The sequence below is a fragment of the Neoarius graeffei genome, chromosome 3, assembly GCF_027579695.1.
Source record: "Neoarius graeffei isolate fNeoGra1 chromosome 3, fNeoGra1.pri, whole genome shotgun sequence".
NCBI classification, from domain to species: Eukaryota; Metazoa; Chordata; class Actinopteri; order Siluriformes; family Ariidae; genus Neoarius; species Neoarius graeffei.
Genome location: NC_083571.1, coordinates 81,209,052 through 81,234,901, shown reverse-complemented (window position 1 = coordinate 81,234,901; position 25,850 = coordinate 81,209,052). Strand labels below are relative to the sequence as shown.

Genomic DNA, 25,850 nt, shown 5'->3' with positions numbered 1-25,850 from the left:
ATAATAATAATAATAATAATAATAATAATGCAAAATAAGATCACATTTAAACCTGCAAAAAGGGGGATTAATTAACAAGGTTCATTTTTAAAAACATACTATATATAAAACATAATGAAAATAAGAACTTGGTCAGAACCTTTTTGCTTGCAAATCGAAAAGACTCGTTTGAATGAATCGATTCGTTTATGAATCGCCCTTCAGGAAAGGCTCACCATGCGGTAACCAAAACAGGTCCCGAGCTTCAGGTCTCCTGACAATAACTGGGTGGCACCCTTCTTCTTCTTTTCCTTCTTCTTCTTCTGTCCAGACTTGGAAAAGACACAAATGAAGGCAGAAAAACAATGTTTCTTGTTTGTTTTGTTTTGTTTCACAGCTAGTCCAGGGAAATTTATGAATTTAATAGTTAGACAATTAAGCCTCAGACAGTTCGATTGAGTTAAGTGAAGATAAGGCGAGTGTCCAGGACTCAGATAAGAGGTTGATCAGTGAACACTTGAGTGATTTTTGGAGCTGGATGGAGAAAGAGCGCGTGCATGAAGGCACCGAGCGTGCAATACTTCAAACACTGTTTCCGTGCTAAACAGTGCGCGTGCATGCGGCTGCACCCACAACCTTCTTTCATCATTCGGATGTAACTCGGAGAGAACCCACAGGTCACGGAATGCTACTTTAAAAGCGTGCCTTTGGAGTCTGGATAATGGGGTCTTCGGAAATAACTCGGAAACAAAGATACGTAAGTATAAAAATCGATACGTGCTGCGCGCACATCTAATCTCACACACCTGGTTAAGATAATGCACAAGTACAGGTGGTGTTTCATAAACATGCGCCTGTCGAACTTGGCTGATGATGATGATGATGATGTGTCCCATCTTGTGCATGTGATTGCCTCCAGCTTGCGCAGATGACCAGCAGTAAGTCGCTCTCTCAGTCCCAGGCGCAGTTCAGCACTGTGTGTGGCCCCCGCACTGAGCGCCTCTCTCCAGAAGGCGCAGGAGCTTCAGGAGACTCAAAGTGCTTCACGACCAAAAGTGATAGACCGGGAACACCGGACGCGGCTCGTTTGTGTGATCAATGCCTCACTCGTGCGCTTGTTTTGAAGGAACAAGCTCTGCGAGTGTTCAAGGATGGTCACTTTTCCGCCAGTGTAAGGACACACACACACACACACACACACACATCATCATCATCATATGACATCATAATCACAATCAGTGTATTTCAAACGTTATTACTGAGATCTGTGCGCCCATGGCTTCACACACACACACACACACACACACACACACACACACACACACACTCTCTCTCTCTCTCTCTCTCTCTCTCTCTCCCTCTCCTTATACAGTGACATAGAACTGGCACACACTTTGTAATTTAATATCCATTACGCACAAGCTAATCTCTCTCTCTCTCTCTCTCTCTCTCTCTCTCTCTCTCTCTCTCAAACGAGGTTAAATCGATTAGGCTCTGCAATACAGCCTTAACTTGCATGTCTCCCCTTCTCCACCTCTCATTACACAGGGAAGATGGGAAATAATGGGTGGAATATATATATATATATATATATATATATATATATATATATATATATATATATATATAAAACCCTAGTTCCTACTGAGAGGATAAAATGAAAATGATGTAATGTTATTTAAAAGACAACAATGCACCAGTGAGCAGCATTTGTCTCAGCCTAGAGTATGTAGTAGATTAAATGGGTTAGCTGACCACTCCTTAGTGTACGCCAGTCGCACTCATAAAATGTCTGAACTTGTAGACTGTGCATCCTTTGCATTAGGCACATACTGTACATTCATACACACTAATCCATTCTGATGTCCATTTACCGTAGCTGTGCAAGGAAGGATGTGATGTAACATGCAAGACATGCCAGACTTCATCTCGATTTATGGCAAAGATTTATTCTGTACTACATAGAATTTGCAGTTTATTTCACGTGCATGCATTAAAAAAATTAATAATAATAATAATAATAATGCATGGATTTTAAATGGTAAGTTATTATGCCATAGCCTTATATCCTTTCTCCTCTCTTTTTACATCAGGATCCAAAACTCTCCATCCTTCTCTATGAGAGCTTGCAAGCGCCTGCTTGGATTGGACTTGCTGGTTGCTGTGACGTCTGCTTCACTCACCTGAGCCAGCTCAAGCGGGAGGCCATCCACATGCTCCTAAACCAAAACCGGACCATCTGGCCCAATTCTCCCGGTGCCAGCATCTCACCCGGTTACAATGCCTTGGGTTCTCACACTCTGCCTAGAGCCATCAGCTCTCGTTCTCCAAGCCCCAATAAACGGCAGAAGTTCAGCAACCCAAGGACAGAAAGCTGGGTCAGAGAACACTCGCGATTTGAGACCCTGTGGTGTGCAAATAATGAAATGTCACCTTTCGCTGACATGGTAGGTGGCTCTGTTTAAATACATTTAATCCATTTTTTATTATTGTAAAATGCTGGCTGTTAGCATTGAATGCAAAGATTATTAGAATATTATTTTTTAAAATCTATAACCCTACAATAATAAATAACAATAATATACTTAACAATAATAACAAACAATGCACACTCATTGGCCACTTTATTAGGTACACCCATACACTACCTGTTTTATGCAGTTCTCTAATCAGCCAATCCCTCGACAGCAGCACAGTACATAAAATCATGCAGATACTAATCAAGAGCTTCAGTTAATGTTCACTTCAAACATCAGAATGGGAAAAACTGTGATCTCAAAGTGTGACTTTCACTGTGGCATGGGTGTTGGTGCCAGATGGACTGGTTTGAGTATTTCAGAAACTGTTGATCTCCTGGGATTTTCACACACAACAGTCTGTAGAGTTTACACAGAATGGTGCGAAAAACTAAAAACAATGAGTGAGTGACAGTTCTGTGGGTTGGAATGTCTCGTTGATAAGAGAGGTCAGAGGAAAATGGCCAGATTGGTTCGAGCTGCCAAGAAGGATATAGTAACTCATATATATAGCGCTTTACAACCATGATGAGCAGAAAAGCATCTCAGCATGCAACAGCAGAAGACCACATTGGGTTCCACTCCTGCCAGCCAAGAACAGGAACCTTAGAATCAAGCATAAGTTCTTATTAAAGGGGCCAGTGAGTGAATTTCCAAGTAGAACAAATCTTGGAACCTTTTATATCCAGTATAACCTCCCAATTGAAAGAATCCAGATCCTGTTTTCTAAAGGTTATTCATTACATTGCTGTGCATTTGATATGAACTGTGGACACATATCAGTAAGAACCATTATCTCCAGTGTATGACACAGTCCCCATGCATTTCGTTATGACATGTCACTTCACTTTCATTTTATGTACGAACTAATGATTCACAGCTCCTCTAACCAGTCTCAATTAGAAATCAAGAATTTGGCCGCGTGCCTTCTATACTTAATGGCTAAGTAGTGCTTTAGTGATTTATTCCTGTCATACAGTGGCAAGTCAATAATAAGGACATGATCGATATCATGGTAATATTTAATGACCAGTGGAATATGCATACTCTCACAGTGCAGTGCAATAAATAAAGATGAAATGGAAAGCTTTCTATGGTAATAATGTTTCTGTGCAGCACTTGCTCCTGTATTTGCTGATGTGGGGTGGGCTGGAGGCTCAGCTGAAAAAGTGCATGTATGTGTAACTAAATCTTTTTTCACCCCTCCCATTGGAGAAGCTAAGCACAAAGCGAGATCAGACAGAGGCCAGAGGAAAGAAAAGGCGAGCAGAGGGAGTATCAGTATAACATACAGAGACCTCAGTACATCCATTCCAGCATCTTCTCCCAAATGAGTCACTGGATCCCTTTCAGCAGTAATTGGCATTACAACATGGCATTATTTCCTTGTTTGGAAAGCATGCAGTGGGCTTCTGTTTCACATAGCTGGAATAAAACATCGATGAAGCATAAAGGCAAACCTTATTGTACATACTGTTCCCCAGCACTATGTCCATGAACGTGAGTGATCCATAATCAAGCTCAAGGTGATCTGAGATCTGATCTAGAGAAACGGGCCACTTCAGAGACTGATCACGAGTTGACTGAAAAGAAAAAGCCCAGAGCTTGTATAGTCTCTCAGGAATGAAAGAAGATCTTATGCAGTATGCCTATCAGACAAGGGAGTGGCTAATAAACAGCAAAGTGCAATATGGAAAAGCACACTTTTATAGTTGTGTGCTCAGATAAAATAAAATGGCAGCCTACTCCAACTGAGATAAGGATGCCGCTTTTTTTTTCTTCCTTGCAACCAGGTTATAAAGATATATCAATTGAATGATCAGGAAACATTATTTACTGGTTTATTATTTTTACCCCATTTTCTCCCAATTTGCCAATTCCCACCCACATACTTCCTGGAAGACATGCGAAGCCAGCCAACTGTATCTTTTCAAACTGATGTAGCTCATGCTACATCACACGGCAGTGTAACACACCCTGACAGGACTGTCAGCTCACATGAGCTCACAAACACCCATATTGGCTAGCGCTGCTCTGATTGACAGGGGAGTGAGTAGTGTTGTCCCTCCCACCCAGACAGCACAGCTAATCGTGCTCGAAACAGTAGATTGGCTCCAACCAAGAAACTTGTCACACTATATTAATAAGTGACTAGTGGAGATAAACGTAGTTTCATTTTTATATGCTATCATTTCATTGTTTATGTTCATCCATCAGTCCAAAATACTTCATCTGCACAAAGAAAGCAGTGTTTGTCTCCACTACTGAGTCTCGAAGCTGCTTGCTTTGAAAGGAACCATGCTTCTCCTTCGCTGTGAGAAATGCAGTTAGGTTTAGTTCAACTAACACTTTCTGTGATAAGCACGTTTGAGGAAAGGGTGTGAGCTCCCACTGGTTTCACACATCTCTACTGGCCAATCACTTATTTATTCACACACCTCTACCAGCCAATTACAATGGATGTGGACAGGTACTGCTGGTTGGAGAGCGACTGCTGCGCTTTGCTCATCCTCCCCGCTGCCTTCAGAGCATTTGAAGCCTTTTTGGATGGAAGTACAGTATAAATGGTCCATGAGTCTTCAGAAAGTGCCTGTAGCCTCTGGCAGCTATTTTAAATTCAGTTCAGTATTCATGACCTCATCTAACCATATGAATCAGCTTGGGCTCCTTGTGTGATTTTAACTCAGCTCCTCTGAATGTAAACCTACATGCAAATAGTAAAGTCACACTACAGTGCCTTGCAAAAGTATTCATACCCCTTGAACTTTTTCACATTTTTCCACCTTACAACCACGAACTTAAAGGGCTGATGACACGAACATGACTCTATGCAATTTCTTAAATAAACTATACAACATGGCAAACATGTTAGATTTCTGTTATAATTACGTGAAAAGAAGCTGTTGTGGGCGGCACGGTGGTGTAGTGGTTAGCGCTGTCGCCTCACAGCAAGAAGGTCCTGGGTTCGAGCCCCATGGCCGGCGAGGGCCTTTCTGTGCGGAGTTTGCATGTTCTCCCCGTGTCCGCGTGGGTTTCCTCCGGGTGCTCCGGTTTCCCCCACAGTCCAAAGACATGCAGGTTAGGCTAATTGGTGGCTCTAAATTGACCGTAGGTGTGAATGTGAGTGTGAATGGTTGTCTGTGTCTATGTGTCAGCCCTGTGATGACCTGGCGACTCGTCCAGGGTGTACCCCGCCTTTCGCCCGTAGTCAGCTGGGATAGGCTCCAGCTTGCCTGCGACCCTGTAGAAGGATAAAGCGGCTAGAGATAATGAGATGAGATGAGAAGCTGTTGTTACGCGAATATCCAACTTTTAATTGCACAGCGCAAGAAAACTGGGTCCGTGGCTTGCGGCCATGTTGTGACGTCAGCGGAAGAACACGCCGCGGTTCACTGGCTGTTCTACTCTGGTTCTACTCAATGGAAATGGCGCATGAAAATGCCGGTGAACTCTCTAGCAGCGGCGCGGGAAGACATTGTCGGCAGGGGGTGCTGTGACGTGACCTGGGACATTTTTTTGAAGGGGGGTCTGTGGGTCCTCCCCCAGAAAATTTTGTATTTCTTAGATGTAATTTCCTGCATTTTAACCAATCAGGCGTCCGAAATCCTTTTAAGCTTGCAATTGCAATATTTCGTTAAACTGCCTACTACTTATAGGCCTAATCCGTAAAAATGACGTTTTTTTTTTTTTTGAGTGATGACGGAAGAATCTGAAGCCTGTCTGTCAATGACAATTCTCAGTTAACACGATTACGAAGGACAGGTTATTTTAGAAGCAGAAGCGCACAGCTGTGGTTTAACAGTCGCAGGTTTTACATCTGCTCTAGATAAACTGAAGGAGACGCGGATTCCACCCGATTACAGCCTTACATACCCAGATCCAGTCAAGCGAGTGTGCATTTCAAATACAGTAGTTAGTCGCCCGCACGCACACACACACACACACACACACACACACACACATGAAACAGAACAACACTCTCGCTGGAACAACACAAACACCATGGTTCTCTCAATCAACAGACTGAAATCCATGAACCCACTCATCCTACTACTATGGGTTAGTGACACTAACTTAGTGTTCTATTGCAAAAATCACTCATAAAAGTGATGCAGCGGTATTTCACACTCTCCATTAAGAAAAGTAAAAGTAAAACATGATGAGCATGGACACACCGTTTTAAACGAACATTTTTTAAGACTGTAGTTACATCTGAGTCAACTTCAAAGCACGATGCTAGCAACACCTGCACTTGTTCAAGGCATACCAAATAGGCTCAAGTGAACACGACACAGCGGGCAAAATTAATAACCAAATGGCCTTACCTTAAAACGCTGTCTTGATCATATGACTTCTCGCAATTATTCCACTTAAATCCACACGGTTCTCTTCTGAGACATAGTAACTATTAAGTATCAACTAACTAACTAACTAACTAACTAACTAACTAACTAACTAACTAACTAACTCTTACTCTTCTCTACAGACGGTCGACTCGTACTCGCTTCCTGTTGTAATTTCGCGCGCTGAAAAGCTGAACGTCAACGTCATGACAAAAAAAATTCTGATGGTCCACTAGGCTACATATTAAGTTATAAGTTTTAATTAAATCCTTTTTTAAATAACTAAAATGTAGCCCTCATCATCCTACATCTAAAACATGACATATAAAATCAGCAGAGCCAAATGAAAACAAATAAATAAACAAATATATTTTCACGTAAGTTTTGTTTTATGTTCATGTCAGTTTTGATGGTCCACCACCAGGGGGTGCTGCCGCACCCCCCTCACCCCCGGTTCCCGCGCCGGTGCTCTCTAGTGCTAGCTCTTCCTCTTCTGGGAGTCTAGAATTGTGTTGATCTCTTCCGAATAGAATCTATGATAGCCTACCCTCTTTACCCTTTGCCTCTCGTTGCTAGGCGGCAGTTACATGAAAGCCACAAGCTTTCACAAGCAAATACATGACTGATATCACGCCGACTTTATGATTACATTTATGATTATCATGTAGAATCTATAGCTCTACGTACCTTTATCTTATGTCGTTTCACAACACATGTTCTGACAGGAGGACTGTCTTTGGATCCGGCATAGCTACTAGTAGACCCCCTCCAGAATACTGGCAGTGTTGCCAGATTGGGAGGTTTCCCTCCCAGTTGGGCGGTTTCAAGTGCATTTTGGTGGGTTTTGAACATATTTTGGGCTGGAAAACGTCAGCAGTATCTGCCAGATACTGCTGACGTTTTCCAGCCCAAAATATGTTCAAAACCCACCAAAATGCACTTGAAACCGCCCAACTGGGCAGGAAATCTCCCAATCTGGCAACACTGTGTAGGCACTGCTGATGGTAGCAGCACATGTTTGTGCTGAACTGAACACTCAAGAGATTCTTTTAAGCTGGGAAGGGTGTCAAAACAATCCAAATCGAAGTGTTCAGAGCACAGGACGGATGTTGGTGAGGGCTCCCACTTGTCACGAGTGCGCCTGACTTGCCTCACCCACTTCGCATGCAGCTCGGGATCTCTGGGAAACTTGAATAAACTTACCCCATCCTTGTGGGTTTTGGAGCAAAAGCCGGCAACACAACGCGAAGGCATAATAACTATATATATATATATATATATATATATATATATATAATGTCTAATAATGACAAACTGAACACCTGTCGCATCAACAACAAACTGGTAAGTTAGGAGGAAGGTTCTTTCGCTGACGTCATATAGCTCCTCCTCCTCTTTCGTCTCCTGGGTGCTGCAGCCCTGTCAAATTTGCCCAAATAGCTGCGTTTTTTATCATAACTTGTAAAATAGGTGCCTTCGTGAATTAATATATGGATCATCGGGAATTACTTTTTATGTTATAAAACATCGCCAAAGATGTCAAAAACGTGTCATCAGCACTTTAAAAGTTTTTTATTGAGATTTTATGTGATAGACCAACACAGAGTAGCACATAATTGTGAAGTGAAACGAAAATGATAAATGGTCTTCAAAGTTTTAAACAAATAAAAATCTGAAAAATGTGATGTGCATTAGTATTCAGCCCCCCTGCGTCAATACTTTGTAGAGCCACCTTTTGCTGCAATTACAGCTGCAAGTCTTTTGTGGTATGTCTCTACCAGCTTTGCACATCTAGACACTGAAATTTTTGCCCATTCTTCTTTGCAAAATAGCTCAAGCTCAAGCCAGATTGGATGGAGAGCGTCTGTGAACAGCAATTTTCAAGTCTTGCCACAGATGCTCAATGGGATTTAGGTCTGGACTTTGACTGGGCCATTCTAACACATGAATATTATTTGATCTAAACTATTCCACTGTAGCTCTGGCTGTATGTTTAGGGTCATTGTCTTACTGGAAGGTGAATCTCCTTCCCAGTCTCAAGTCTTTTGCAGCCTCCAACAGGTTTTCTTCCAGGATTGCCCTGTATTTAGCTCCATCCATCTTCCCATCAACTCTAACCAGCTTCCCTGTCCCTGCTGAAGAAAAGCATCCCCATAGCATGATGCTGCCACCACCATGTTTCACAGTGGGGATGGTGTGTGCAGGGTGATGAGCAGTGTTAGTTTTCCGCCACACATAGCGCTTTGCATTTAGGCAAAAGTTCAACTTTGGTCTCATCTGACCAAAGCACCTTCTTCCACATGTTTGCTGTGTCCCCTACATGGCTTCTTATGCCTGTCTTTCAACAATGGCTTTCTTCTTGCCACTCTTCCAAAAAGGCCAGATTTGTGGAGTGTACAACTTATAGTTGTCCTGTGCACAGATTCTCCCACCTGAGCTGTGGATTTCTGCAGCTCCTCCAGAGTGATCATGGGCCTCTTGGCTGCTTCTCTGACCAGTGCTCTCCTTGCTCGCACGGTCAGTTTAGGTGGACGGCCATGTCTTGGTAGGTTTGCAGTTGTGCCATAATTTTTCCATTTTTGAATGATGGATTGAATAGTGCTTCTTGAGATGTTCAGAGCTTGGGATATTTTTTATAACCTAACCCTGCTTTAAACTTCTCCAGAACTTTATCCCTGAGCTGTCTGGTGAGTTCTTTGGTCTTCATGATGCTGTTTGTTCTTCAGTGTTCTCTAACAAACCACTGAGGCCTTCACAGAACAAGTGTATTTATGCTGAGAGTAAATTACACACAGGAGGACTCTATTAACGAATTAGATGACTTCTGAAGGCAGTTGATTGCACTGGATTGTATTTAGAGGTATCAGAGGACAGGGGGCTGAATACTAATGCACACCACATTTTTCAGATTTTTATTTGTTTAAATTTTGAAGACCATTTATCATTTTTGTTTCACTTCACAATTATGTGCTACTCTGTGTTGGTCTATCACATAAAATCTCAATAAAAAACTTTTAAGTTTGTGGTTGTAAGGTGGAAAAATGTGAAAAAGTTCAAGGGGTATGAATACTTTTGCAAGGCACTGTATCAAGCCTGTACAAGCATGATCATGACCTGCCACTGTAAAAATACATAAAAGCATTTGCCTGAATAATAAATATAACCTAATGATATTAATGTCGAACATTGCTGTTGTCAAAAGATTAATTCATCCGCATGGGCCTGTTTTATGACATAAAAGAATAACTTTGTGCAAGAGTGGAAAAATAAGTCCTGTTGTGTTCTGTAGGTTTCTCAGGATGGTATGAAAAAGAAAAAAGATGATGAGGCCACAGTTCTGTGCCGCTTCACTGGTCCTTTGACATTCAACACTTCCAAAGTTGCTGCAATGCTACCTGCTGGAACCTCTGCAGCTTTTTCTTTCATTGTCAGGTAAAACAAGTGTTGTTAACATAAGGAGAGATGATTTTTAAAAAATACAGGACAGAAAATATAGTGATGATCATTGAAAATACTGTATATTAGGATGCAGAATTAACTAGAAGGGCAATCGGTAGAGTGCATATCCAGATGTTTACTACGTTTACATATTGTACATATCCCGATTTGATTCAAAATCTAAATCAATTGTTCCTTGGCCCATGGCTCCCCATTCATCAAAATCCATTAACTACATTTTGAGTTACATTGGGAACAAACAAACAAACGGAGGCAAAAACGTAACCTCCTCCAACAAAGTTGGCGGACGTAATTATTAATCTCATCTCATCTCATTATCTCTAGCCGCTTTATCCTTCTACAGGGTCGCAGGCAAGCTGGAGCCTATCCCAGCTGACTACGGGCGAAAGGCGGGGTACACCCTGGACAAGTCACCAGGTCATCACAGGGCTGACACATAGACACAGACAACCATTCACACTCACATTCACACCTGTGGTCAATTTAGAGTCACCAGTTAACCTAACCTGCATGTCTTTGGACTGTGGGGGAAACCGGAGCACCCGGAGGAAACCCACGCGGACACGGGGAGAACATGCAAACTCCGCACAGAAAGGCCCTCGCCGGCCCCGGGGCTCGAACCCAGGACCTTCTTGCTGTGAGGCGACAGCGCTAACCACTACACCACCGTGCCGCCCGTAATTATTAATATTTAGTATAAATATGCAGGTGATTATAGAAAATTGTGTGCGCCGATTAGTTGAGAAATTCAGATTATTTCATGATAATCACTTTGAGTGACTCGGCAAAATGGCTGCCAATTGCTTTGTCACCGTAAGTGAGGAAGAATTACAAATTATGAAAGAAAATGCTGTTCTTAAATGCACTAAAGATCTCATCTCATTATCTCTAGTCGCTTTATCCTTCTACAGGGTCGCAGGCAAGCTGGAGCCTATCCCAGCTGACTACGGGCGAAAGGCGGGGTACACCCTGGACAAGTCGCCAGGTCATCACAGGGCTGACACATAGACACAGACAACCATTCACATTCACACCTACGGTCAATTTAGAGTCACCAGTTAACCTAACCTGCATGTCTTTGGACTGTGGGGGAAACCGGAGCACCCGGAGGAAACCCACGCGGACACGGGGAGACCATGCAAACTCCACACAGAAAGGCCCTCGCCGGCCACGGGGCTCGAACCCGGACCTTCTTGCTGTGAGGCGACAGCGCTAACCACTACACCACCGTGCCGCCCCTGCACTAAAGATGCTACAAAATTTGGTCTAAAGCTATTCGAAGGTGAGGTGGAATTGGGATTTATTTTATCGATTTCAAAACGAAGTATTTTATGTGAGTCGCCGTAGATAAGTCACACAAATCTGCGCCATGCATGCAAAAGCGGCACACATTTGCATGCCGCTTTTGAAGTTTGAAATAAATTATTTTTTATACTATTTAAAAAAAAATAATCACCTGTGTATTTATACTAAAACAATTATCCGCCTCACGCTGAGTGAATATCGGTGAATAATAACCTTGACTTTGTCTTGGTTATTATTCACTTCGCCTTCAGTGAATAATTGTTAATTAATAAATGACTTGCTGAAGCCTTTAGAGATGAGAGTTTGCACTGTTTCTATTTGATATACACTGAAATGCAATGGGGGCGGCACGGTGGTGTAGTAGTTAGCACTGTTGCTTCACAGCAAGAAGGTCCTGAGTTCGAACCCAGCAGCTGACAAGGGCCTTTCTGTGTGGCGTTTGCATGTTCTCCCCACGTCTGTGTGGGTTTTCTCCAGCTTCCCCCACAGTCCAAAGACATGCAGGTTAGGCTAATTGGTGGCTCTAAATTGACCGTAGGTGTGAATGTGAGTGTGAATGGTTGTTTGTGTCTATGTGTCAGCCCTGTGATGACCTGGCGACTTGTCCAAGGTGTACCCCGCCTTTCACCCGTAGTCAGCTGGGATAGGCTCCAGCTTGCCTGCGACCCTATAGAACAGGATAAGCAGCTACAGATAATGGATGGATGGATGGATGGATGAAATGCAATGGACTGCTGAAGTGAATTCACAGACAAAATGGTATCAATATATCGACCTCTTCTTTTAATGACATCAAACCACATGTCCCCAGGGCTGTCCAAAAGTTGCACTTGACCTCAAGAAGGAGGAAGCAGTGCTCTGAAAACGACTGCTATCCCACAAACTTCTGTGGCCTTCTCCAGAAGGACCCTCCTCCTGTACCTTTAAACATTTTACAGACTCACAGCAAGAGCAGAGATTTACCAGAAATGGCAAAGGTACCACTGTCCTGTTTATTTATTTTTTAATTTTTTGTCTTTGCTAAATCACTAAAATAGACAGTGATGTGAATTAAAAAGCATGAAACTACTTCATTCACATTTAATCTGTATATGCTCCAATAATATTTGACACGATAAGATGATTTGATTTGATATCGTGCATTTCTCATTTGTTCGCATCCACATAGCTGTTAAATCTTTTAATGTCCTTTTCTCTACTCTGTGTCAACTCCCAAGAGTCGGGAAATCGATTTCGTTTAATTGAAGCCTTTGCTGCGTTCACGTCTGCTAGTTCACGCCAATGGAGAATCTTCTTGAGTTTCACAGTAGACAGCTCTCACAGTAGCACCTGCTGGTGAACAGGCACTTAGTCTGGTTGCACCAAGAAAATCTGCCAGAGCAAATGGACTTTTAAATAATTCATCTCTCATAAACACAATTTAAAAGGACACTCAGAAGACTTGAAGATATCGCCAGCCATTGAAGAAGTGCATTCCATATCAGACTTGAGTTTAGTGAGCTCGCGATTCAATCATATAATCCCTTCAGACAGGCCATCTCAGGGCTTCAGTGATGGGTAATCAATTTTTATCAACACATAGCTACTTAGGAGATCAGGAGCCTTACCTTTCCAGAAATCTATGCGTGAACATCATATTTAGTCTGTGGCACGGTTGCTGTATTTTCCACAGATGTCACAACTTACTAAACTGGAATATCAGTTTATGCTGTGATTTTTGGAAAGAAAAGTAATATAATATTACTTAGTCCATCAGCAAGACAGTAACACTTTTTTTTTTACTTAAATTATTTTCAACGCTAACATAAAAATCATGGCAACACTTTCTATGAAGGTAAAATCTACAATAAACTATGAACACATACTATACGTATAACGTTATAATGCGTTCATAAGACATTACACACATTGTTAAATTATCAATGAAACTGCATTATATTTTGTAGTTATCTTTATGAATGGTGAACATACATTATACGTAGTGTTTATAACAGGTTATATGGTATATACAGTATTTGGATGCCACATTTGCTATCATCCATTACAGGAAGATAAGATGAAGGTTACATGTAGCATAATGCCTTATGAATGCATTATAATGTGTTAAGGATGTATTCATAAGTCATTATACTAAATGTGGCCTTCAGAAAAAGTGTTAACTCTTGTATTAGCATGTCGGACTGACCTCCATCCATCAGACACACACTGAATTAATTTATGGTTTTTCATTAACTCCTCAGCAGCTGACATTTCATTGATACATTTTGTCATGTTTCCAGGTCAGAGTTATGCTGAGAATCAACCCGATTCTGACAGCAGACACATCTCAGTCCCAAGCGCTTAAAGTGGATCTACATAAGAAACAGGTCACAGTACTGGAGCCGGTCCTACAAAACACACAGAGATCAGGAGCAGGCACCACTTTCACTCCAAAGACTTTCACATTTGATGCTACTTTTGGCCCCGAGTCATCCCAGGTGCTAATCACACTGTTTTTATTACTTCAGTCCAATGACTTCAAATCATACACCTTTATCCTGTAATCTTCACAATGATCATAATCCTTATGCTCCCTTTTAGTATAGTTATTTTAATGTAGGTGGCCTTTGATTTGTTAACATTACCAGTAATGTGCGTGTGTGTATTATATTTATACTAAAACTGTTTTATATCCATCATGAAAATGTGACATTAGTTAAATCTGTCAAGATGCCACACTGTAAAACAGTCGCCAGGAAAGCACTTTAAATTTAGAGTAAATGACTGTGCAACATTTTTACAAAGTATTTTACAAAGTATTGGAATATCTTTACAGATAAATCCTGTCATTATTTTTTACATTATATTACTCTTTGTTTCCATTTTGCCAGTAAAATCCTGATAAAGATAATTATAGTATGTAGTAAAACATAATCCAGGACATTTTACTGTAAACTAATGCAATGCTCTAATTGCCTAATCAGTTGTGTTAGAATCCTTTAAAAGAATAAAACAGTATTTAACTGTAAACTAAATTTCTGTAAATTTAGTTTTTTACAGCGCAAAAAACCAAAACAAAACAAATGAACAAAAAACCCTGCATCCTTTGGAAACTTGGAATAACATTTATACATTACACTACTCCAAAATTGTACTTGATAACTACTTTAGGTTGAAATTTGGGATACAAAAGCAAAGTGCTAAGGGACAAAACTGGATCGCATGTATCAATATACACTCACTGGCCACTTTATTAGGTATACCAATACACCTGCAGTTTTATGCAGTTCTCTAATCAGCCAATCCCTTGACAGCAGCACAATGCATATAATCATGCAAATACAAATCAAGAGCTTCAGTTAATGTTCACTTCAAACATCAGAATGGGAAAAAAAAAATTTGTGATCTCTGTGACTTTCACTGTGGCATGGGTGTTGCTTTGAGCCAGATGGACTGGTTTGAGTATTTCAGAAACTGCTGATCTCCTGGGGTTTTCACACACAACAGTCTCTAGAGTTTACACAGAATGGTGCGAAAAACAAAAAACATAGAGTGAGCGACAGTTCTGTGGGTGGAAACAAACGCCTTGTTGATAAGAGAATGCAGAGGAAAATGGCCGGATTGGTTCGAGCTGCCAAGAAGGGTATAGTAACTCATATAATCACTCTTTACAACCATGATGAGCAGAAAAGCATCTCAGCATGCAACAGCAGAAGACCACATTGGATTCTACTCCTGCAGCCAAGAACAGGAATCTTAGAATCAAGAACAAGTTCCTATTAAAATGGCCATTGAGTGTATTACTCATTGACATGAAATGGCACCTGTAGCCATGAGCTAGATTCTCAAATCTAAAACACTCCAAAAATGTTATAATACCATGGGGAGTTTTATAACAGCCTACAAGTAAATCGCTTTGGAAAAACAGCTTCCTGCTTTATATTTCAGTGCAATCGATTCAGGTTGGGATAAAAAAAAGAAAAGCTTTTTTTCTTTTTTTGCGCAAACTACTAACCCATTTAATCCCTTCAGGCTAAGGTCTGTGAGAGGAGTTTGTGTGATGTTCTCCAGTCTGTTGTTGCTGGAGCAGATGGCTGCATCCTTAGCTTTGGACAAACCAAAGTGGGTATGTGCAAATACGTATCTATATTGAAACCTGCTGCTGAAAGCTGCTATCCATTAGCTTCCTTTAGTATAAAAGAATTGCTCTTTTTTTCTGCCTTGCATCTAGATGCTTGATCTTTGACTTGTTTCATTATCCCACTTAAAGCTAAATTAATAAATTATACATCACACACACAAAAAAAACAAAAAACAAAAAAAAAAAAACCCACAACACAATACAGTGCACCACTTACTTTATCAGCAAATAGAGGCTGAGATTCAACTCTGCAAATGCCAGTGGTAGGGACTTGGAGTGACGCTTAATGGATGTGCATTAATGTTCTCCTCTCTTTAGTGGTCTCTATATTGGAGGTCATTCCTGGGCTATCCACTCAGAAGGTTATTAATAGTTATCCACCTAAAATCATGAAAACAGTTCTTCCTTGCAGCAACCTTGGAGAATTACATCACTGGCTATTAACTAATTGAATTTGCAGCCTATCGGTCATGATTCCTGGCACAGAGACAGAAGTTATAAATCTTTTAAAGCAGATTGCGGTTAGGTATGGCTAATGGTGTCTTGGATATTTATTGAAGATGACATCCCAGGAACATATTTTATCTCATATATAAATTGCTGTGACCCATAAACATGCTTGTATATTCTGGTTTCTCCTTATGTCTTTCCTGATTGCTCTGTTTGTTATTTACAGGAACATCTTACACAATGATTGGACGTGATGATGGCACACCAAACCTAGGGATCATCCCTTGTGCCATTTCTTGGCTTTTCAAGCTCATTAACAAGAAGAAAGACAAGACATGGGCAACCATCTTGGTATCTGTGTCAGCTGTGGAGGTGTGTGGGGAGACTGAAGTCATCAGGGATTTACTGTCTGGTTTTGAAGCTGGTGATCACACCCATAAGCCAAATGTTTACCTCCAGGAAGACCCCGTGTGTGGAATACAGGTAAGGCCACAGGTGCAGTTTTGAGACTCAGCTATGTCTAAAAGATTATTAAGAGATAACATATGGTGGACCGGCAACAAATGACTACATAAATGCATTATTCATAGACTATGTCGTATTTGAATATTTATAAGGAAGCAAAAACACGTTGAATAAATTAAATCCTCATTAATATTATAATCCATTATGATAATCCATTACGACATTATGATTGTGTTAATTAAAAATTTAACATCAAAATTTCCTTTTAGCTTTACAACAATAGGACGGTAAGTGCTCCTACAGTTGAAAGAGCAGCCTGCCTATTGGATGCAGCCCTAGCATCACGCAGTACAGGCATGGCAGGGTGCAGGGGGACATTTCATCATCACTGCCATATGTTCTACACTCTTCATGTCTGCCAAAAACACATAGAGAGCAGCCCCACATCTGGGAGTAAGTGGCATTGATTCTATTGATTTGACTAGGTTCTCGTATGATATGTCTGTGATATCATGCTTTCTGTGACCAAAATAATGTAATAAATGCATGTCTAGGCCGTAAATACAATTTAGAAAAGAAAAGAAAAGGGCGGGGCTTTAGCCATTATATTGTTATTGTGTCACTCAGTGTATGTGGAACAAAGCAAGCTGAGTCTAATTGACTTAGGAAGCTGTACCAGACAGAGGTCTAAGAACAACACAGAGGTCTGTCTTCTTGACCTGGGCAATGTGATTATGGCCAAACTGAATGGGCACAAACACGTCACTAACAAGTATGTCAATAAAATATTTTACTTCCACACTGAAATCAAATGCATACTATGGAAAATAATGACATGAACAGGCAACATATTGTAATTTTTTTTAAACAGGGGAAGTAAACTGGCCATGCTCATGCAAGAGTCTCTTGGAAATGTCAACTGCCACACGACAATTGTAGCCCATGTCTCCACCTCTTATGATGACCTGTCTGAAACTCTGTGCACCATCCAGATTGTCTCTCGCATTCGAAGATTACAAAGGATCAGAGTGTGTTTTAAGCTTTTTTTTAAAGATTTAAATGCAAACACATATCGCAAACACATATTGCCTATAAGGGATAGTGTACAGTGAACCAGTCATTATCATGAATTATTATACATACGGGCCACTTTTTCCATGGAATAAAAGCATGTATTCTATTCGCTTCTAGTGGGTTTATTGATAGCGTGCAATATTGTTATCATATCGCTTATCCTTTGTGTATTACGCCACTCTACCCCATGGAGAATGAGTGTGCAATATTGTTACAATATTGCATATTGTCAAGACAACACAACGTCACACGTTGGAGACATAAAACTTCCGTGTTAGCGAGTGATAGTGACAATTTGTAAGCAAACATGGACACCTGGTTTGCTTTGTTAAAAACAGAAGATTTTGAGAGAATTTTAGCTGCCAGGTAGCTTCATTGTGTGTAGCTGTCGATGTTGATTTTAAAAGTAATAAGTAAATTACACAGGGGAAATAATAATAATAATAATAATAATAATAATAATAATAGGCTTGACTGCGCCAGCGTTGGCCTTTGCTAATGCTACTGCTATACCAGGTGGAAGCTAACTGGACTGCTGCACTAATAGCACTGAGTCGTGATTAAGCTAGCGTTGCCCTTCGAGAATGCTGATATGAAGAATATGTATGTATAATAATAATATTGGCTGGCTTTTTTTGTGGTCTATCAGATATATTCCATTCAGCTAGCATGATGTTGAACTCGTCTTTGACTCATTCAGTATCATTCTAGCTGAATGGAATATATCTGATAGACCACTCAAAGCCAGCCAATATTATTTAATTATTATACATACAGGACACTTTTTCAATGGAATAAAAACATGTATTCTATTCCCTTCTAGTGGGTTTGATTCATTTGGTTTGATAACATGCAATATGGTTAGCATATCACTTACAGTATCCTACGTGTATTATGCAACTCTACCCAATGGAGAATGAGCGCTGAATATGGTTTACGATATTGCATGGTTGTCAAGATGACATGATGTCACACATCGGAGCTGATGTAAATATTCAGTGAGAAAGTTTTCTGCTGTGCATGCACAGAATCATTTCTTTGTTTGCTGGGAAAGAGAAATACATGTTGAACACCCAGAAGGTTACCAGAACTTCATCAGATATTCTTTACACCTGTTTACAAGAGAAAAACATACTAACAGACACCGAAAAACTGGAAAAGAGAGTGTGTATGTATAATAATAACAACAATATTGACTGGCTTTTTTTCATGGTATATTAGATATATTCCATTCAGCTAGCATGATATTGAACTTGTCTTCGACTTGTTCAATATCATACTAGCTGAATGGAATATATCTGATATACCACTCAATGCCAGCCAATGTTATTTAAATAAACCCCAATAGGGTGATGCAGGACTTTTATTTCACAATAATGAACTGCTCTTTGTACATTATCCTACTTATTACATGGCTATTTACTAAAGAAATCAATAATTTAACACAAAATATTGATTTAAAAACTATTTTATTGCTTCTGCTAATGACATGGTCCATAGCAAGTCTGTTATACAGAAATAGCTGACCATGGAATACTGTAATTGACCAATCAGAACTAAGTATTCAAATGAGCCGTGTAATAAAAGCCATTAATTCTGTCCACGACTGAAATGGTCCTCTTAAATCAACAAAACATACTGATTGATTTTCCCCCTTTTTTTTGCATTATTAGAAACAAGGCTGCAACTCACCTGGAGCAAGAAGCTTGGGCAAAGAAAGAAAAGTGAATGACTCATCTAAGCTAAGAGCATTTCGATATGCAGGTTCATTGGAACATAATTTTTCTTTGCCCCACCTCTTCGATGATCTTGAAAACTATTCTGGGAGTGATAAGTCATGCGACACTGTGTTCTGTGTGGATCCAAAAGGTGTCCTTCATGATAAAGAGGTCAGAGGGAATCAAGAGTTTGTGCCAATCATTCCATCTTTGCAAATGAACAAGGCAGCCTTAAAAAACTCTTTCTCTATAAAGCATTGCGATATCTTACAGTCAACTCAAAATTCAAATGAGATGAAAAAACTTCCGATTCAACAAAATTCTAGTGCTCCTGATTTGGAGTGTTTCAAATGCAACACCTTTGCTGAACTACAGAATCGACTGGGATGTATTAATGAAAGTGAAATGGTTGGCTTGAATTCTTGCAAGACACAACCTGCAAATGCTGTCATTAAATCTGAACCTCTCTCAAGGAAATTTGTGAAGATACCAGCTGAAAAGCCAGAGAGTCAACGACTTCCATGTACAAAACAGGCTAATGATCATGAACAAGGACAAGCTAAGAGAGATGCTCTCCCATGCTCACCCAGAGTTCACATGACTAGTGGCTCTATGCAGTGTGAACGAGACACTGAATCCCAAAGCCTTAATAAAACAATGGACACGACTCCTTCCGTACCTTTTTCGGTGGAAGGGATATCATCTGAGAAGTCCACATTGGCCCCAAAGATTCGTATACCTCCTGTGGGGAAAAGCTCATCCTCCCTGTCTACTACTCTAGAGTCCCCTGTTTCTTTCCCAATTACCCGATGTGAAGTTATTCCACAGTTTCCCACAGAAAACCAAGAAGAGAAAACGACCATCACTGTAACAGTTCAGCAGCCACTGGATTTGAATGGACATGATGAACTTATATATTCTGTGGTTAAGGAAGTAGAGGTCAATGGCCCAGTTAATAAAGGCAAGGCTGCAAAAATAGGAAATATTGCTGAGCTTAATTCTCTTAAGGACTTACCACTAGGGTCTCAGCCTGTGAAGATCATTGGCAGTGTTGAAAAGGAACAAACAGCTGCTGATTCTGTATCTGAAGTTCAGGGTTTAAGTACAATTGATAAAGCATCATCAGAGTTATCTGCAGGTAAGACCATTCCTACGGGCCAAAACCATGTTGTCAACTCAAAGACTGTCAATAGCCCATCTCAACTTGATGTTAGGTCAAAAGAAATCCAGTCTAAGACTGTCACAGAGGTGGCCAAAATTGATTTTGGGTCCATTTCCCAATATGACGCCTCAAGGTTCAGGGAGTATTCATTTGAGATGGCAACAGAGCAAGAAGATGCTAAGAGAAAGTGTAACCAAAGTAGTGAGCAGTTTTGTAGTGAATTCAAAGACAAAGCTTCTCCAGCAAATCAGAGGATATTAGAAGATTTTCAGATGAAACCAGCAGAAAATCAAGTCAGTAGTTACTCAACCTATGATACAAGCTGTCCTACAAGAGCTTGGCTTGATACTGACAAACAGCATACCCGTAAAGACTCCCTTTATCCCTGTACAAGCTGGGAAAACGAGACTTCATGTAGTCCAAAAGCAACACTAGAAAAAAAATCTTGTGTTGCCAAACCAAGTCTCGTGGAATGGGCAAAATATAGTAAATCAATGCCTTCAGTGACAAGATCAGATAACAATAGTCCCAATAAGAAAAACAGAAAACATGTGCAACCTACCATGACCCAGACAACCTCAGAGAATCAGCTCAAAACTATAAACCCCAAAACCCCTATTGATGAGAGCACTAAGCTATTTAGTGCAAAATTGGAGCAGTTAACAAACAGAAACCGATCCCTAAGTAGATCACATGGAGAGTGTGTTGCTGTACAGCCTTTTGAGCAAAGCAATACTGTGTTCATTCAGGGTTCTTCGAGGAGTATAGTGGGCAACTGTACCCCACCAAGGGTCAACAGACATTTTGAGACAGAAAATCGCCAGGATTTAGGCTCCAAAGGAATTGTGGAAGGACAATATGCATCAGCTCATGCCAAAAGCACTGTCTGTCCTGGACTGCTGACAGTTTTTGAAACGGACCTCCTCACATTGTCTCAGGCTAACCATAGCCTTAGGAGAGTTCCAAGGTTTTTCCCACTTTATGATGTTGATGAAAGTGAAACTACTCAGCCTTGCAAGCCTAGTCAGTCCAATATGTCAAGTGTAAACAAAGTTTTGTCTAGCCCGGTGATTCACAATTTGTCTGGAACTGCCCCCAGTTTATATGCATCACCAAAATCCAACAGACGCTCAATAAATAGGAGCTCAAGTCTGTCTCCTGATGGATTTTCCAGAAAACAAATCTCATGGTCATCCCAGTCTTTATCCCGAAAGCAAGTTAAAACTTCTATCTCCTCCAAATATCTAAGCAAAATACTGAATGGACGGGTAGAGGTTCTTAGAGCAAGTGAGGACTCTAGCTCTAGCCAAGGTAGCTCAGATATTGATGATCTTGAGGAGTCGAAAAGAAAAATTAAGCTGTTGAGCCACACCTTACCTTCCCCATACAGTAGGATTACAGTGCCACGTAAACCAAATCACTGCAGTGGGCATGCTAGTGATAACACAAGTGTTCTAAGTGGGGAGCTTCCTCCTGCCATGTGTAAGACGGCATTACTGTACAATCGCAACAGTACAGTCAGCAGTGGTTATGAAAGCCTGAAGAGGGACAGTGAAACCACATATAGTAGTACTTCAATACATGACTCAATCAGTGATCAGAGCTGCTTCTACAGTACTCTAAAGGGTGCCAGAAGTTCCAAGAATAGAAACAACACAGGTAAGTCATCTACCAGGCAAAATCTTTATAGGTAAATACTTTTTAATTTAAATGCTAATTAATGTCCTTTTCACAACTAATTATCTGTTATTTGTTAAGACTTGCATTTTTGTTTACAGGATTTCATCAAAGACATCCATCACAGGACACCCTTTCATCTTTAAGGAGGTCTGTGAGTGGGTCCAAAATACGCTGGGTAGATCGTGGTACCTCAGATGCATATGAAATTAAAGTTTATGAGATTGACAATGTGGATAGTTTGCAGAGGAGAGGAAAAGCAGGGAACAAGGTAATATCTAAAAATACTGTGAACATATAAAGTTGTCATTTGGTAGATCTGTCCACATCCCTCCTTAGTTGTTATGTGGTAATACTGGCCCCTATAGACCCTTTTCAGTCACGTGACCTTCGTAAACGTGACTGCCATTTTGGACATGAAGTGGACTTCGGCTCGAATCAGTTTGAATGCGAGGAAGGTGACAAACGAAAAACATAAAAGAAAAAGGAGCGAGATGCAGAAAACACCTTCACTATCCAGCGACGTAGGGCATTTACAGGGCGAGCAGAGGGAGAGGTATTTGCAAAAATTGAGGTTAGCAGGCTTAGAGAACGACGTTTACCTGTTCCACCAGGATTGTTCACTGACGTACGGAAGTACACGAAGCCCTCGTCTTTACCTGACTTCGGCCCACATGATCTGTATACCTATGTCGTTAAAAACCCATCGCCATACATATACACGCCAACGTCCGAGGTTCCGGAGCGCGCTCCGGCTTGCTCCAGGAGTGCTCCGGCCGAGGTTACGGAGCGCACTCCGGCTTGCTCCAGGAGTGCTCCGGCCGAGGTTCCCCTCAAATTAAGCAGCGCGCTCCGGCTTGTTCCAGGAGTGCTCCGGCCGAGGTTCCCCTCAAATTAAGCAGCGCGCGCCGGCTTGCTCCAGGAGTGCTCTGGCCGAGGTTACGGAGCGCGCTCCGGCTTGCTCCGGAGCAAGCCGGAGCGCGCTGCTTAATTTGAGGGCAACCTCGGCCGGAGTGTGCTCCGGGAGCAAGCCGGCGCGCGCTGCTTAATTTGAGGGGAACCTCGGCCGGAGCACTCCGGGAGCAAGCCGGCGCGCGCTGCTTAATTTGAGGGGGAGCAAGCCGGCGCACGCTCCGGAACCTCGGACGTTGGCTCCGGCAGCTATTTACACTGGATCCGGTGTAAATAGCTGCCGGATCATAATTACAGTAAACTAGTAAATACGGTAAAGGAAAAACTTGAGACTGAAAGGTTTTAACAGTCATCCAAATGACTGAACGTAAACATTGCTACAGTAACATACCAGCTGCTATGATGTTGACATTAGCTAGTCAACAGTAGCTACTACAGAAGAACAAAGAGGTTACAATGGGTTATTTTAGCCTATTTGGTTACACACTCGCCGCCACAGAATGTTAACAGCAATGTAATGACTTTTCTGGCTAATTTTATTCGTCTTACCTCCAACAAAGTGGTCACTACACAAGCGCTGGTATGCCGAGGGCTGCCAATCTGTTAATGGCCGCTATCCATCTTCTCCGTCGGGATCCGATAAAATGATAAACCTTGCCTTGTTTGTTGATGGTTACTACATCCAGGTGCACAACAATATAGTGGCATGATGGAAGTCTTGCTGAAAATAAACACTTTCTTTGCTGCCGTTCCTCAATGTTGGCTGTGGTAAACTACTGGTAGTACACGTCCAAAATGGCGGCCGCGTTTGTCGTGACGTCACGTGAAAAGGGTCCATACCACTGCCTATGAAGGTAATAATGAATTAGCTGTAAGGGCACATTTGATTTTCATTTCAAATTTGGCATGCATTCATGGTCTTGGCTGTGGTTAATGGGACTTTATTTTGGACATGCTGTCAGAGTGTTGTCTGCTTCAGTGCCAAGCTGAAATTCCTGGAGCATCGGCAACAAAGGATTGCAGAGATGAGGGCCAAGTACAACACCCTAAAGAGAGAGCTGGAACTAGCCAAACAGCATCTGATGGTGGATCCAGAGAAATGGACGCATGAATGTGAGTGACAAAAGTAATTTTAGAATGTTTTACTTTGGTCATTGCACATTTAGTTTTGCCCAGCAATACACTGATTCTTCAAGCCAGTTTCTTTCAAGTCGCATTATGATGTAAAATATTTATACATGGATCACCATTCCAGTAAAGTCCCTAAGGGTTTTTTTGTTGTTGTTTTTATTTATTTATTTATTTATTTATTTATTTATTACTTGGTCTTGGACCAGTATGTGCCTTTTAATATTTGTTATATAATGAAACCATAAGCCAAGTTATTAGAGTTTTATGACATGTTTAATGACCAACACTTTTTCTTACATATACAGTAGAGCACACTGCTAATTGGAGAAGGCAAATTCCTTGAATAGTTTCTCAACCAACCATTTTATACCAGAGTAAAGAGACAATCTGATGTGATAAAGTGTCAACAAAATGCAAATACTTATTATTACTAAATATGATCAATGGTTGTAGATACTATAAAAAGCAAGTGCAATACAATTTTCATTCAAAAATTAATTTCTCCTTTGGTCTTCACAGTTGACCTCTGGCAGACATTTGAAGTAGATTCTTTGGAGCACTTAGAGGCCCTTGAGCTGGTGACGCAGCGTCTGGAGTGCCAAGTCTTCCGGTGCAAAGCACGTGTCATGATGGTAACCAGTTTTGATGCTTCACCAAAGCGAAGACAGAAGAAGAAGTACCGGCCACCTGTCGATTATAAGGGGTTCATAGGAATATAGTCTTTACATAGTTTAAATTAATTTTACCTTTTACTTTTAATGATGTACAAAATGCTAGTTACATACGGTATGTAATGTAACTGTGTTTCTATGAATGAATGCCTGCATTGAAACCACTAGGTGAGAAATACACCTTCTATGCATGTGTATGCATTCAAAGACCTTCCTGTAGTGATGTATGATGTAGTATTTGCAATAAATATCTTTACCCCTATAAAAGAGCCATCTTTCCCTGAAACCTTCTCTTCAAGCCAATAATTGGTACTGGCATTCATAGAACCAGAGTTACATACTGTATGTAACTAGCATGGTATTTCATCCCTCCTAACCACCAGCAACAATGTCATGAGGAACTGGACTCACCGTAGGACTGTCCTGAAACATGCTCAGAGATGGCCATCCCACTCACACTACTGGAAGGGGCAAAGCTAACTTTGTAGAACTTAATGAAAGTGTATGGTGATATTGCGGTAGCAGTATCATAGACTTCCTGGAGCAGTCAACCTATAATTAATGCCCATTCAATGGGACTGCTCCTTGTAGAGGTGTATGTCACAGCAGTGGTTGGTATCCAGCCCATCTATAGGCCATTATGATGATGTCCACCACATGTCTACCAAAAGCCATCAAGCTGCCAGTGCATTCAAGGAGTACTTATTGCCAGAGCAAGTCTCACCAAGTCATTTAGCCAGAGTGATCTCAAGCAAAATAGAGAGCAGGCCATTTCAAGTCATCATGGGATCATTATGGATGGAGGCCTTTCACTCCTTTTAGAGACCCCACAGAGATGCTAGGATGCCACATATAGCTTTAGCATAGA

At 41.0% G+C, this 25,850-nt stretch overlaps 1 protein-coding gene across 1 annotated transcript; it reads left to right on the top strand.

Moving 5' to 3' along the window:
- The first annotated feature begins 262 nt into the window (after positions 1–262).
- On the top strand, positions 263–25,666 carry kif26bb (kinesin family member 26Bb). The gene is made up of 15 exons (XM_060917454.1): positions 263–736; positions 899–1,150; positions 2,073–2,426; positions 10,128–10,270; positions 12,414–12,579; positions 13,882–14,079; positions 15,614–15,707; positions 16,399–16,655; positions 16,907–17,090; positions 17,265–17,409; positions 17,509–17,665; positions 19,385–22,250; positions 22,370–22,539; positions 24,143–24,293; positions 24,831–25,666. Exons 1-15 carry the CDS (start codon positions 701–703, stop codon positions 25,028–25,030), a joined length of 5,373 nt encoding a protein of 1,790 aa, XP_060773437.1. The 5' UTR covers positions 263–700; the 3' UTR covers positions 25,031–25,666.
- The last annotated feature ends 184 nt before the right edge of the window (positions 25,667–25,850 follow it).